General features: G+C 62.2%; 2 protein-coding genes across 2 annotated transcripts; one reads left to right on the top strand and one right to left on the bottom strand.

Annotated features, from left to right (window-relative positions):
* Nucleotides 1–387: 387 nt before the first annotated feature.
* LOC135566477 (uncharacterized) lies at nt 388–3,808 on the bottom strand. The gene is made up of 2 exons (XM_065014178.1): nt 3,273–3,808; nt 388–2,533 (listed from the first exon to the last, which is right to left on the bottom strand). Exons 1-2 carry the CDS (start codon nt 3,806–3,808, stop codon nt 388–390), a joined length of 2,682 nt encoding a protein of 893 aa, XP_064870250.1.
* A 1,453-nt stretch (nt 3,809–5,261) lies between these two features.
* Nucleotides 5,262–12,014, top strand: LOC135566478 (uncharacterized). Its single transcript, XM_065014180.1, has 2 exons — nt 5,262–6,383; nt 11,955–12,014. Exons 1-2 carry the CDS (start codon nt 5,262–5,264, stop codon nt 12,012–12,014), a joined length of 1,182 nt encoding a protein of 393 aa, XP_064870252.1.
* Nucleotides 12,015–12,455: the final 441 nt, after the last annotated feature.

Raw genomic sequence — 12,455 nt, 5'->3', positions numbered from 1 at the left:
GGGGACACACACACCGTGGGTGGGGGGACATACACACCGTGGTGGGGGGACATGCGCCGTGGTGGGGGACCGACATACGCCGTGGGGGGGGGACATGCACCGTGGTGGGGGGACCATAGCGCCGTGGTGGGGGACCCACATGCGCCGTGGTGGGGGACCACATACGCCGTGGTGGAGGAGGGACCACACGCCCGTGGTGGGGGGACGACATACGCCGTGGTGGGGGGACCACACACGCCGTGGGGGGGGACATGCGCCGTGGTGGGGGGACCACATGCGCCGTGGTGGGGGGACGACATGCACCGTGGGGGGGGGCGACATACGCCGTGGTGGTGGGGACGACATGCACCGTGGTGGGGGGACGACATACGCCGTGGTGTGGGGACGTCATACACCCCGTGGTGGGTGGGGACATGCGCCGTGGTGGGTGGGGACATACGCCGTGGTGGTGGGGACACACACGTGGTGGGTGGGGACATGCGCCGTGGGGGTGGGGACATGCGCCGTGGTGGGTGGGGACATACGCGTGGTGGGTGGGGCACATCGCCGTGGTGGGTGGGGACATGCGCCGTGGTGGGTGGGGACATGCGCCGTGGTGGGGGGGACACACCGTGGTGGGGGGGACATGCGCCCGTGGTGGGGGGGACACATCCGCTGGTGGGGGGACATGCGCCGTGGTGGGGGACATGCGCCGTGGGGGGGACACACGCCGTGGTAGGGGGACACATGCGCCGTGGTGGTGGTGGGGACACATACGCCGTGGTGGGGACGACATACGCCGTGGTGGGTGGGGACATGCGCCGTGGTGGGTGGGGACATACCGTCGTGGTGGGACGACATACGCCGGTGGTGGGGGACCACATACCGTCGGTGGGGGGACGACATACGCCGTGGTGGGGGGACACATACCCGTGGTGGGTGGGGACATGCGCCGTGGTGGGTGGGGACATGCGCCGTGGTGGTGGGGGACATGCGCCGTGGTGGGTGGGGACATGCGCCGTGGTGGGTGGGGACATGCACCGTGGTGGGTGGGGACATACGCTCGTGGGGTGGGGACATGCGCCGTGGTGGTGGGGGACATGCGCCGTGGTGGGGGGACATGCGCCGGGTGGGGGGGACATGCGCCGTGGTGGGTGGGGACATGCGCCGTGGTGGGTGGGGACATGCGCCGTGGTGGGGACACACGCCGTGGTGGGGGACACATGCGCCGTGGAGGAGGACACATGCGCACGGTGGGGGACACATGCGCCGTGGGGGGGGACACACGCCGTGGTGGGTGGGGACATGCACGTGGTGGGGGGACACATACGCCGTGGTGGGGGGACGACATACGCCGTGGTGGGGGGACACATACGCCGTGGTGGGTGGGGACATACACGCTGCGTGGTGGGGACATGCGCACTGGTGGGGGACACACGCCGTGGTGGGGGACGACACGCCGTGGTGGGGGGACATGCGCCGTGGGGGGAGACATGCACCAGGGTGGGGGACCCACATACGCCGTGGTGGGGACCACATACGCCGTGGTAGGGGGGACATGCGCCATGAGTGGGGGACACATACGCCGTGGTGGGGGGACATGCGCCGTGGTGGGGGGACCACGACACACGTGGTGGGGGGACATGCGCCGTGGTGGGGGACGACATACGCCGTGGTGGGGGGACATGCCTGGTGGGGGGGACATGCACCGTGGTGGGGGGACGACATACGCCGTGGTGGGGGGGACGCCGTGGTGGGGGGACATGCGCCGTGGTGGGGGACACATGCGCCGTGGTGGGGACACATGCGCGGTGGTGGTGGGGACACATGCGCCGGGTGGGGGACATACGCCCGTGGTGGAGGTGGGGACATGCGCCCCGTGGTGGGTGGGGACATGCGCCGTGGTGGGGGGACATGCACCGTGGTGGGGGACATGCGCCGTGGTGGGGGGGACATGCCCGTGGTGGGGGGGACATGCGCCGTGGTGGAGGGGGACATGCGCCGTGGTGGGGGGGGACATGCGCCGTGGTGGGGGACATGCACCGTGGTGGGGGGGACACATACGCCGTGGTGGGGACGACATACGCCGTGGTGGGGGGACATGCTGCACAGACACCTGGTGGGTGGGGACATACGCCGTGGTGGGTGGGGACATGCGCCGTGGTGGGGGACCATACGCGCCGTGGTGGGGGGGACATACGCCCGTGGTGAGGTGAGGACATGCGCCGTGGTGGGGGGGACATGCGCCGTGGTGGGGGACACATACGCCGTGGTGGGGGGACACATGCGGCGTGGTGGAGTGGGCGGGAACATGCGCCGTGGTGGGGGACGACATACGCCGTGGTGGGGGGACATGCGCCGTGGTGGGGACGACACTGCGCCGTGGTGGGGACACGCACCGTGGGGGGGACATACGCCGGTGGGTAAGGTGGTGGGGACATACGCCCCGTGGTGGGGGGACCACATGCCGTGGTGGGGAGGACATACACCGTGGTGGGGGGGACATGCGCGCGTGGTGGGGGACCCATACGCCGTGGTGGGGGGAGCGACATACCTGCGGGGCGTGGACGACATACACCGTGGTGGAGGGGACATGCGCCGTGGTGGTGGTGGGGACATACGCCGTGGTGGTGGGGGGACACATACCCGTGGTGGGTGGGGACATGCGCCGTGGTGGGTGGGGACATACGCCGTGGTGGGTGGGGACACGCGCCGTGGTGGGGGGACATGCGCCGTGGTGGGGGGACATGCGCCGTGGTGGGGGGGACATGCGCCGTGGTGGGGGGACATGCGCCGTGGTGGGGGGACACATGCACCGTGGTGGGGGGGACACATGCACCGTGGTGAGTGAGTAGGGACACATGCGCCGTGGTGGGGGGACACATGCGCCGTGGTGGGGGGGACATAGCACCGTGGTGGGGGGGACATGCGCCGTGGTGGGGGGACATGCGCCGTGGTGGAGGGCACATGCGCCGTGAGTGGGGGGGACATGCGCCGTGGTGGGGGGACATGCGCCGTGGTGGGGGGACACATGCACCGTGGTGAGTGGGTGGGGACACATGCGCCGTGGTGGGGGACATGCGCCGTGGGTGGGGGGACATGCGCCGTGGTGGGGGGACATGCGCCGTGGTGGGGGGACACATGCACCGTGGTGGGGGGGACATGCACCGTGGTGGTGGTGGGGACACATGCGCCGTGGTGGGGGGACACATGCGCCCGTGGTGGGGGGACATGCACCGTGGTGGGGGGGACATGCGCCGTGGTGGGGGGACATGCGCCGTGGTGGGGAGCACATGCGCCGTGGTGGGGAGGGGACATGCGCCGTGGTGGGGGGACACATGCGCCGTGGTAGAGGGGGACACATGCACCGTGGTGGTGGTGTGGTGACACACGGCGCGTGGTGGGGGACATGCGCCGTGGTGGGGGACATGCGCCGTGGTGGGGGGACATGCGCCCGTGGTGGGGGGACATGCGCCGTGGTGGGGGGGGACATGCGCCGTGGTGGGGGGACATGCGCCGTGGTGGGGGGACATGCGCGCCGTGGTGAGGGGCACATGCGCCCGTGGTGGGGAGGGGACATGCGCCCGTGGTGGGGGGACACATGCCGCCGTGGTGGGGGGACACATGCACCGTGGTGGTGGTGGGGACACATGCGCCGATGGTGGGGGACATGCGCCGTGGTGGGGGAGACATGCGCCGTGGTGGGGGGACATGCGCCACCGTGGTGGGGGGACATGCGCACCGTGGTGAGTGGTGGGGACACATGCGCCCGTGGTGGGAGAGACACATGCGCCGTGGTGGGGGGACATGCGCCGTGGTGGGGGGACATCGCCGTGGTGGGGGGACATGCGCCGTGGTGAGGGGGACATGCGCCGTGGTGGGGGGATCACACCGTGGTGGGGGGACACATGCACCGTGGTGGTGGTGGGGACACATGCGCCCGTGGTGGAGGGAGGTTACATGCGCCGTGGTGGGGGGGACATGCGCCGTGGTGGGGGACATGCGTGGGGGAGCACACGCGCCGTGGTGGGGGGGACATGCGCCGTGGTGGGTGGGGGGAACATGCGCCGTGGTGGTGGTGGGGGACACATGCGCGGTGGGTGGGGGACATGCACCGTGGTGGTGGTGGTAGCGGCACCAGCACGCCACCGTGGTGGGGGCACACGCGCCGTGGTGGGGGACACGCACCGTGGCGGGGGACATGCCGCCGTGGGTGGGGGACACATGCGCCGTGGTGGTGAGTGGGGGACACATGCGCCGTGGTGGTGGTGGGGGACACATGCCGCCGTGGCGGTGGTGTGGGACACATGCGCCGTGGTGGTGTGGGGACACATGCGCCGTGGTGGGGGGACCACGCGCCGTGGTGGGGGCACACGCGCCGTGGTGGGGGGGCCACACGCGCCGTGGTGGGGGGGCACACGCACCGTGGTAGGGGGGACACGCGCCCGTGGTAGAGGGGAACATGCGCCCGTGGTGGTGGTGGGGGACACATGCGCCGTGGTGGGGGGACATGCCGCCGTGGTGGTGGTGGGGACACACGCGCCCGTGGTGGGGTGGTGGGGACACACGCGCCCCGTGGTGGGTGGGGGAACATGCGCCGTGGTGGTGGTGGGGGAACACATGCGCCGTGGTGGGGGGGACATGCGCCCGTGGTGGTGGTGGGGACACACGCGCCGTGGTGGAGAGGGCACACGCGCCCGTGGTGGGGGAAGGGCACATGCGCCGTGGTGGGGGGACATGCGCCCGTGGTGGTGGTGGGGACACACGCGCCGTGGTGGGGGGACACGCGCCCGTGGTGGGAGGCACACGCCGTGGTGGGGGCATATGCGCCGTGGTGTGGGGGGCATATGCACCGTGGTGGTGGTGGGACACATGCGCCGTGGTGGGGGGCACACGCGCCGCCGTGGTGGGGGGCACACGCGCGCCCGTGGTGGAGTGGGGGAACATGCCGCCGTCGGGTGGTGGTGGGGGGACACATGCGCCGTGGTGGGGGGGACATGCGCCGTGGTGGTGGTGGGGACCACGCGCCGTGGTGGGGGGCACACGCGCCGTGGTGGGGAGGGGCACATGCGCCGTGGTGGGGGGGACATGCGCCGTGGTGGTGGTGGGGACACACGCGCCGTGGTGGGGGACACGCGCCGTGGTGGGGGGCACGCGCCGTGGTGGGGGGCACACGCACCGTGGTGGTGGTGGGGACACATGCGCCGTGGTGGGGGGACACGTGCCGTGGTGGGGGGCACAGCGCCGTGGTGGGGGGCACACGCGCCGTGGTGGGGGAGCATATGCGCCGTGGTGGGGGCATATGCACCGGTGGTGGTGGGGACACATGCGCCGTGGTGGGGGGACACGTGCCGTGGTGGGGGAGCACACGCGCCGTGGTGGGGGCACACGCGCCGTGGTGGGGGCACACGCGCCGTGGGTGGGGGACATGCGCCGTGGTGGGGGGCACATGCGCCGTGGTGGTGGTGGGGGACACATGCGCCCGTGGCGGTGTGCCCGGAGGACATGCGCCGTGGTGGGGGACATCGCCGCCAGTGGGGACACACGCGCCCGTGGTGGGGGGCACACGCGCCGTGGTGGTGGGGGGACATCGCGCCGTGGTGGGGGGACATGCCACGTGGTGGTGGTGGGGACACACCGCCGTGGTGGAGGAGCACACGCACCCAGTGTGGGGGGACATCGCCTCGTGGTGGGGGGACACATGCGCACGTGGTGGTGGAGGGGAACACGCGCCTGGTGGGGGAGCACACACGCCGTGGTGGGGAGGGGCACATGCGCCCGTGGTGGGGGGACATGCGCCGTGGTGGTGGTGGGGACACCGCGCCGTGGTGGGGGACCACCGCGTGGTGGGGGGCACACGCGCGCCGTGGTGGGGGGCATATGCGCCGTGGTGGGGGGCATATGCACCGTGGTGGTGGTGGGGACACATCGCCGTGGTGGGGGGCACACGCGCCGTGGTGGGGGGCACACGCGCCGTGGTGGGTGGGGGAACATGCGCCGTGGTGGTGGTGGGGGGACACATGCGCCGTGGTGGGGGACATGCCGTGGTGGTGGAAGGTGGGGACACACGCGCCGTGGTGGGGAGGCACACGCGCCCGTGGTGGGGAGGGCACATGCGCCGTGGTGGGGGGGACATGCGCCGTGGTGGTGGTGGGGACACACGCGCCGTGGTGGGGGACACGCGCCGTGGTGGGGGGCACACGCGCCGCGTGGTGGGGGGCACACGCACCGTGGTGAGTGGTGGGGACACATGCGCCGTGGTGGGGGGACACGTGCCGTGGTGGGGGGGCACACGCGCCGTGGTGGGGGGGCACACGCGCCGTGGTGGGGGGCATATGCGCCGTGGTGGGGGGCATATGCACCGTGGTGGTGGTGGGGACACATGCGCCGTGGTGGGGGGACACGTGCCGTGGTGGGGGGCACACGCGCCGTGGTGGGGGGCACACGCGCCGTGGTGGGGGGGGCACACGCGCCCCGTGGTGGGGGGACATGCGTGGTGGGCGGGGGGACATGCGCCGTGGTGGTGGTGGGGGACACATGCGCCGTGGTGGTGGTGGGGGGGACATGCGCGTGGTGGGGGGACATGCGCCGTGGTGGGGACACACGCGCGCCGTGGTGAGAGCACACGCGCCCGTGGTGGTGGGGGGGACATGCGCCGTGGTGGGGGGGACATGCGCCGTGGTGGTGGGTGGGGACACACGCGCCGTGGTGGAGGAGCACACGCGCCGTGGTGGGGGGACATGCGCCGTGGTGGGGACATGCGCCGTGGTGGTGGTGGGGGGGACACACGCGCCGTGGTGGGTGGGGACACGTGCGCCGTGGTGGGGGACATGCGCCGTGGTGGTGGTGGGGACACAGCGCCGTGGTGGGGGGCACACGCGCCGTGGTGGGGGGCACACGCGCCGTGGTGGGGGGCACATGCGCCGTGGTGGTGGTGGGGACACACCGCGGCGTGGGGGGGCGCGCACGCGCCGTGGTGGGGGGGCACGCGCGCCGTGGTGGTGGGGGACATGCGCCGTGGTGGGGGGGGATGTGCTGCCCGTGGTGGTGGGTAGGGACACGGCCGTGGTGGGGGACATGCGCCGTGGTGAGTGAGGTGGGGACACACGCGCCGTGGAGTGGGGACATGCGCGTGGTGGGGTGGGGGGGACATGCGCCGTGGTGGGGGACACATGCGCGTGGTGGTGGTGACACATGCGCCGTGGTGGTGGTGGGGGGGACACATGCGCCGTGGTGGGGGGGGACATGCGCCGTGGTGGTGGTGGGGACACACGCCGTGGTGGGGGGGAGGCACATGCACCGTGGTGGTGGTGGGGACACATGCGCCGTGGTGGGGGGGACACGCGCCGTGGTGGGGGGCACATGCGCGCCGTGGTGGTGGGGGACACACGCGCCGTGGTGGGGGGGGCACGCGCCGTGGTGGGGGGGCACATGCGCCGTGGTGGTGGGGGACACATGCGCCGTGGTGGTGTGGGGGACACATGCGCCGTGGTGGGGGGGGACATGCGCCGTGGTGGAAATTACATGCGCCGTGGTGGTGGTGGGGACGACATACGCCGTGGTGGGGGGCACATGCGCCGTGGTGGTGGGGGACACATGCGCCGTGGTGGGGGGGATATGTGTGTGTTTAATTACTAGTTGTCACCTCCTGTGTGTGTTTAATTACTAGTTGATGTAAGAGTGATTCATCACTCCAGAAGAGACGCGTTCCACTGCCCAGAGTGCAATAGCAAGGCTTTACACCACTCCAGCCGACCTTGGCATTGCTCATGGTGATCTTAGGCTTGTGTGCGGCTGCTCTGCCATGAAACCCATTTCTGTAGAAGCTCCCGACGAACAGTTCTTGTGCTGCTGCTGCTTCAGAGCAGTTTGGAAGTCGGTAGTGTTGTCGAGGACAGAAGATTTTAACACGGTACATGCTTCAGCACTCGGCTGTACGTTCTGAGCTTGTAGCCCAACCACTTGACGGCAGGTTGTTGCTCCAGATGTTTCCACTTCACAATAACAGCACTTACAGTTGACCGGGGTAGCTCTAGTAGGGCAGAAATTTGACGAACTGACTTGTTGGTATTGAAAGTCACTGAGCTCTTTAGTAAGGAGAATCTACTGCCAATGCATGTCTATGGAATTGCATGGCTGTGTGCTTGATTTTATACACCCGTCAGCAATGGGTGTGGCTGCAATAACTGAATCCACACAAATTTGAAGGGGTGTGCTCCAGCTGCTGTACATATACTGTATGTTGAAGGTGTCCTCATACAACGATGCGTAGTCATGTGAATAATAGTGAAAACATCAAAACTATGAAATAACACATGAAATCGTAGTAACCAAAAAAAGTGTTAAACAATTCAAAATATATTTTATATTTGAGATTCTTCAAGTAGCAATACTTTGCCTTGATGACGTCTTTGCACACTCTTGGCATTCTCTCAACCAGCTTCATGATGTAGTCACCTGGAATGCATTTCCAATTAACAGGTGTGCCTTGTTAAAAAAATAATTTGTGGAATTTCTTTCTTCTTAATGTTTTTGAGCCAATCAGTTGTGTTGTGACAAAGGTAGGGGTGGTATACAGAAGATATCCCTATTTGGCAAAGACCAAGTCCATATTATGTAAAGAACAGCTCAAATAAGCAAGAGAAAGCGACAGTCCATCATTACTTTAAGACATGAAGGTCAGTCAATCTGGAAAATTGAATTCAGTCAATGCGAACATTTCAAGGACTTTGAACGTTTCTTAAAGTGCAGTCGCAAAAACCATCAAGCGCTATGATGAAACTGGCTCTCATGTGGACTGCCACAGGAAAGGAAGACCCAGAGTTACCTCTGCTGCAGAGGATAAGTTCATTAGAGTTACCAGCCTCAGATTGCAGCCAAATAAATGCTTCACAGAGTTCAAGTAACAGACACATCTCAACATCAACTGTTCAGAGGAGACTGTGTAGATCAGGCCTTCATGGTCAAATTGCTGCAAAACAACTACTAAAGGACATCAATAAGAAGAGACTTGCTTGTGGCAAGAAACACAAGCAATGGACATCAGAACAGTGGCAATTTATCCAGTGGATTTGAGATTTTTGGTTCCAATCACCGTGTCTTTGTGAGACGCAGAGTAGGTGAACGGACGATCTGCATGTGGTTCCGTGAAGCATGGAGGAATGATGGTGCATTCTGGGTGACACTTTCAGTGATTTATTTAGAATTCAAGGCACACTTAACCAGCATGGCTACAACAGCATTCTGCAGCGATACGCCGTCCCATCTGGTTTGCGCTTAGTGGGACTATCATTTGTTTTTCAACAGGACAATGACCCAACACACCTCCAGGCTAGTCAGTTTTACGAGGTATGTTTGGAGGCATGAGTGAAGGAGGCTTTGTTGCAAAATAGGAAGCTGAATCGAGATGTAATTTTTGGATTGGAGATGCTTAATGTGAGTCTGGAAGGAGAGTTTAGTCTAACCAGACACCTAGGTATTTGTAGTTGTCCACATGTTATAGTCAGAACCGTCCAGAGTAGTGATGCTGGACGGCGGGCAGGTGCAGGCAACAATCGGTTGAAGAGCATGCATTCAGTTTCACTAGCATTTAAAACCAGTTGGACGCCACGGAAGGAGTGTTGTATGGCATTGAAGCTCATTTGAGGTTTGTTATGTATACAGAATGGTAGTCAGCGTAGAGGTGGATCAGAGAATCATCAGCAGCAAGAGCGACATCATTGATATATACAAAGAAAAGAGTCGGCCCGAGAATTGAACCCTGTGGCAACCCCATAGAGACTGCCAGAGGTCCGGAAAACAGGCTCTCCGATTTGACACACTGAACTCTGTCAGAGAAGTAGTTGGTGAACCAGGCGAGGCAGGCATTTGAGAAGCCAAGGCTATTGAGTCTGCCGATAAGAATGCGGTGATTGACAAGAGTCGAATGCCTTGGCCAGGTCGATGAAGACTGGCTGCACAGTACTGTCTTTTATCGATGGCGGTTATGATATCGCATAGGACCTTGAGTGTGGCTGAGGTGCACCCATGACCAGCTTGGAAACCAGATTGCATAGTGGAGAAGGTACGGTGGGATTCAAATGGTCTGTGATCTGTTCATTAACTTGGCTTTCGAAGATTTTAGAAAGACCTATATCCATCCTGCCCTGCCTATCAGTTTGGGTCTGGAGTGTCTCCCCCTTTGAAGAGGGGATGACCGCGGCAGCTTTCAATCTTTGGGGATCTCAGACGATACGAAGAGAGGTTGAACAGGCTAGTAATAGGGGTTGCAACAATTTCAGCAGATCATTTTAGAGAGAGAGAGGGTCCAGATTGTCTAGCCCAGCTGATTTGGAAGGAACCAGATTTTGCAGCTCTTTCAGAACATCAGCTATCTGGATATCTGGATTTGGGTGAGCAAGTTGCTGCAGGGGGTGCTGAGATGTTGGCCGGGTAGTGGTAGCCAGGTGGAAAGCATGGCCAGCCATGGAAAATGCTTATCGAAATGATCGATTATCGTAGATTTATCGGTGGTGACAGTGTTTCCTATCCCTCAGTGCAGTGGGCAGCTGGGAGGAGGGGCTCTAATTCTCCATGTGTGTCCCAAACAGTTTTGGAATTTGTGCTACAGAAAGCAAATTTCTGTTCAAAAAGTTAGCCTTAGCTTTCCTAACTGACTGAGTATATTGGTTCCTGACTTCCTGAAAAGTTGCATATCGCGGGGACTAATTGATGCTAATACAGAATGCCACAGGATGTTTTTGTGCTGGTCAAGGGCAGTCAAGTCTGGGGTGAACCAAGGGCTATATATGTACTTAGTTTTACATGTTTTGAATGGGGCATGTTTACTTAAGATGGAGAGGAAAGCACTTTAGAAGAGCAATCAGGCGACCACTAAATTGTTATAGTTAGGGATGGACATTTCAGGATTTTTGGTGGCCTTCCTAAGCCAGGATTCAAACACGGCTAGGACATCCGGGTTGACGGAGTGTGCTAAAGCAGTGAATAAAACAAACTTAGGAAGGAGGCTTCTAATGTTAACATGCATGAAACCAGGGCTTTTACAGTTACAGAAGTCAACAAATGAGAGCGCCTGGGGAAATGGTAGTGATGCTGGGGGCTGCAGGGCCTGGATTCACCTCTACATCACCAGAGGAACCGAGGAGTAGGATAAGACTACCGCTAAAGGCTAAAAGAACTGGTCGTCTAGTGCGTTCGGAACAGAGAGAGTAAAGGAGGCAGATTTCTGGGCACGGGAAGGATAGATTCAAGGCATAATGGACAGACAAAGGTAGTGGTAGGATGTGAGTACAGTGGAGGTAAGTCTAGGCATCGAGTGACCAAGAGAGAGGTTTTGTCTCTAGAAGCACCATTTAAGCCAGGTTCGGGTCACCGCATGTGGGGGTGGAACATAAGGGCTAGCTGGGCTGGAGGCTCTACAGTGAAATAAGACATCAATTACTAACCAAAACAGCAATAGACAAGGCATATTGACATTAGGGAGAGGCGTGTGTAGCCGAGTAATCATAGGGGTCCAGTGAGTAGCTAGGCGAGCTGGAGGCACGGAGATTCAGACAGCTAGCAGGCCGGGCTAGCAGCAGGCTAGCAGATGGGCCTCAGGGGGACGTCGCAAATGGGAGAGCCTGTTGAATCCCCTCCGCCGGTTTCGTGGGCAGACCAGTCGTGATGGAATGGCGGGGCTCTGCTCCCAGCAGCAAAGGGTCCAGACCCATTGGCAACAGAGGTAATTGAAGCCCAGGGATTCTTGATAGATATATTTGGCTAGCCGGGAGATGGGCCTAGATTCAAGGCTAGCTCCAAGCTAACTGGTGCTTGCTTCGGGACAGAGACGTTAGCCAGGAGTATCCACTCGGATAGCAGCTAGCTAACTGCGATGATCCCGGAGTAAAGGTTCAGAGCTTGTAGGTAGGAATCCCAGATATATGGTGGAGAAAAGCAGTCCGATATGTTCTGGGGTTTATATGCGTGCTGTGCAGGCTGCGCAGGAGTTGACCGGGCTGAAGCTGACAGATGTCCCAGTTAACGGTGATGGCTAACTGACTACTAGCTAGCAGCTGGCTAGCTTGAAGGGGGTTACGGATCTAAAGTATAAAGAATAGCAGATCCATACCGCATTGGGTGAGCAAGTGGCAGGAGATTATTCCACCTGTAAATATATAGTAAATATATACGAAGAAAGAAACGATATATACAAGGGACGGGACAAGACCATCAAACATCCCACTACTACGCCATCTTGGATATCTGGGAGTTGAACCACAGAGTGAAGAAGAAATGCAGCCAACAAGTGACGCGGGACAAGACCATCAAAACATCCTACTACTATGCCATCTTGGATATCTGGGAGTTGAACCACAGAGTGAAGGAAATGCAGCCAACAAGTGCTCAGTATATGTGGGAACTCCTTCACGACTGTTGGAAAAGCATTCCAGGTGAAGTTGGTGGAGAGAATGCCAAGAGTGTGTAAAGTTATCAAG

Source organism: Oncorhynchus nerka, unplaced genomic scaffold, assembly GCF_034236695.1.
Source record: "Oncorhynchus nerka isolate Pitt River unplaced genomic scaffold, Oner_Uvic_2.0 unplaced_scaffold_4761, whole genome shotgun sequence".
NCBI classification, from domain to species: Eukaryota; Metazoa; Chordata; class Actinopteri; order Salmoniformes; family Salmonidae; genus Oncorhynchus; species Oncorhynchus nerka.
This window is presented reverse-complemented; position numbering and strand designations above follow the sequence as displayed.

What these genes read in the sequence shown, in the direction of transcription:
- LOC135566477 (XM_065014178.1), bottom strand. Translation starts at nt 3,808, where the DNA reads ATGTCCCCCCACCACGGCGCATGTCCCCCCACCACGGCGCATGTGTCT. An exon ending in CCCTCCCCACCACGGCGCAT is followed by an intron (nt 2,534 to 3,272) that starts GTGCTCCCCACC and finishes CACGCCCCGCAG; the next exon opens with GTATGTCGCTCCCCCCACCA.
- LOC135566478 (XM_065014180.1), top strand. Translation starts at nt 5,262, where the DNA reads ATGCGCCGTGGTGGGGGCATATGCACCGGTGGTGGTGGGGACACATGC. An exon ending in GCGCCGTGGTGGGGGGACAC is followed by an intron (nt 6,384 to 11,954) that starts GTGCCGTGGTGG and finishes CGTGCTGTGCAG; the next exon opens with GCTGCGCAGGAGTTGACCGG.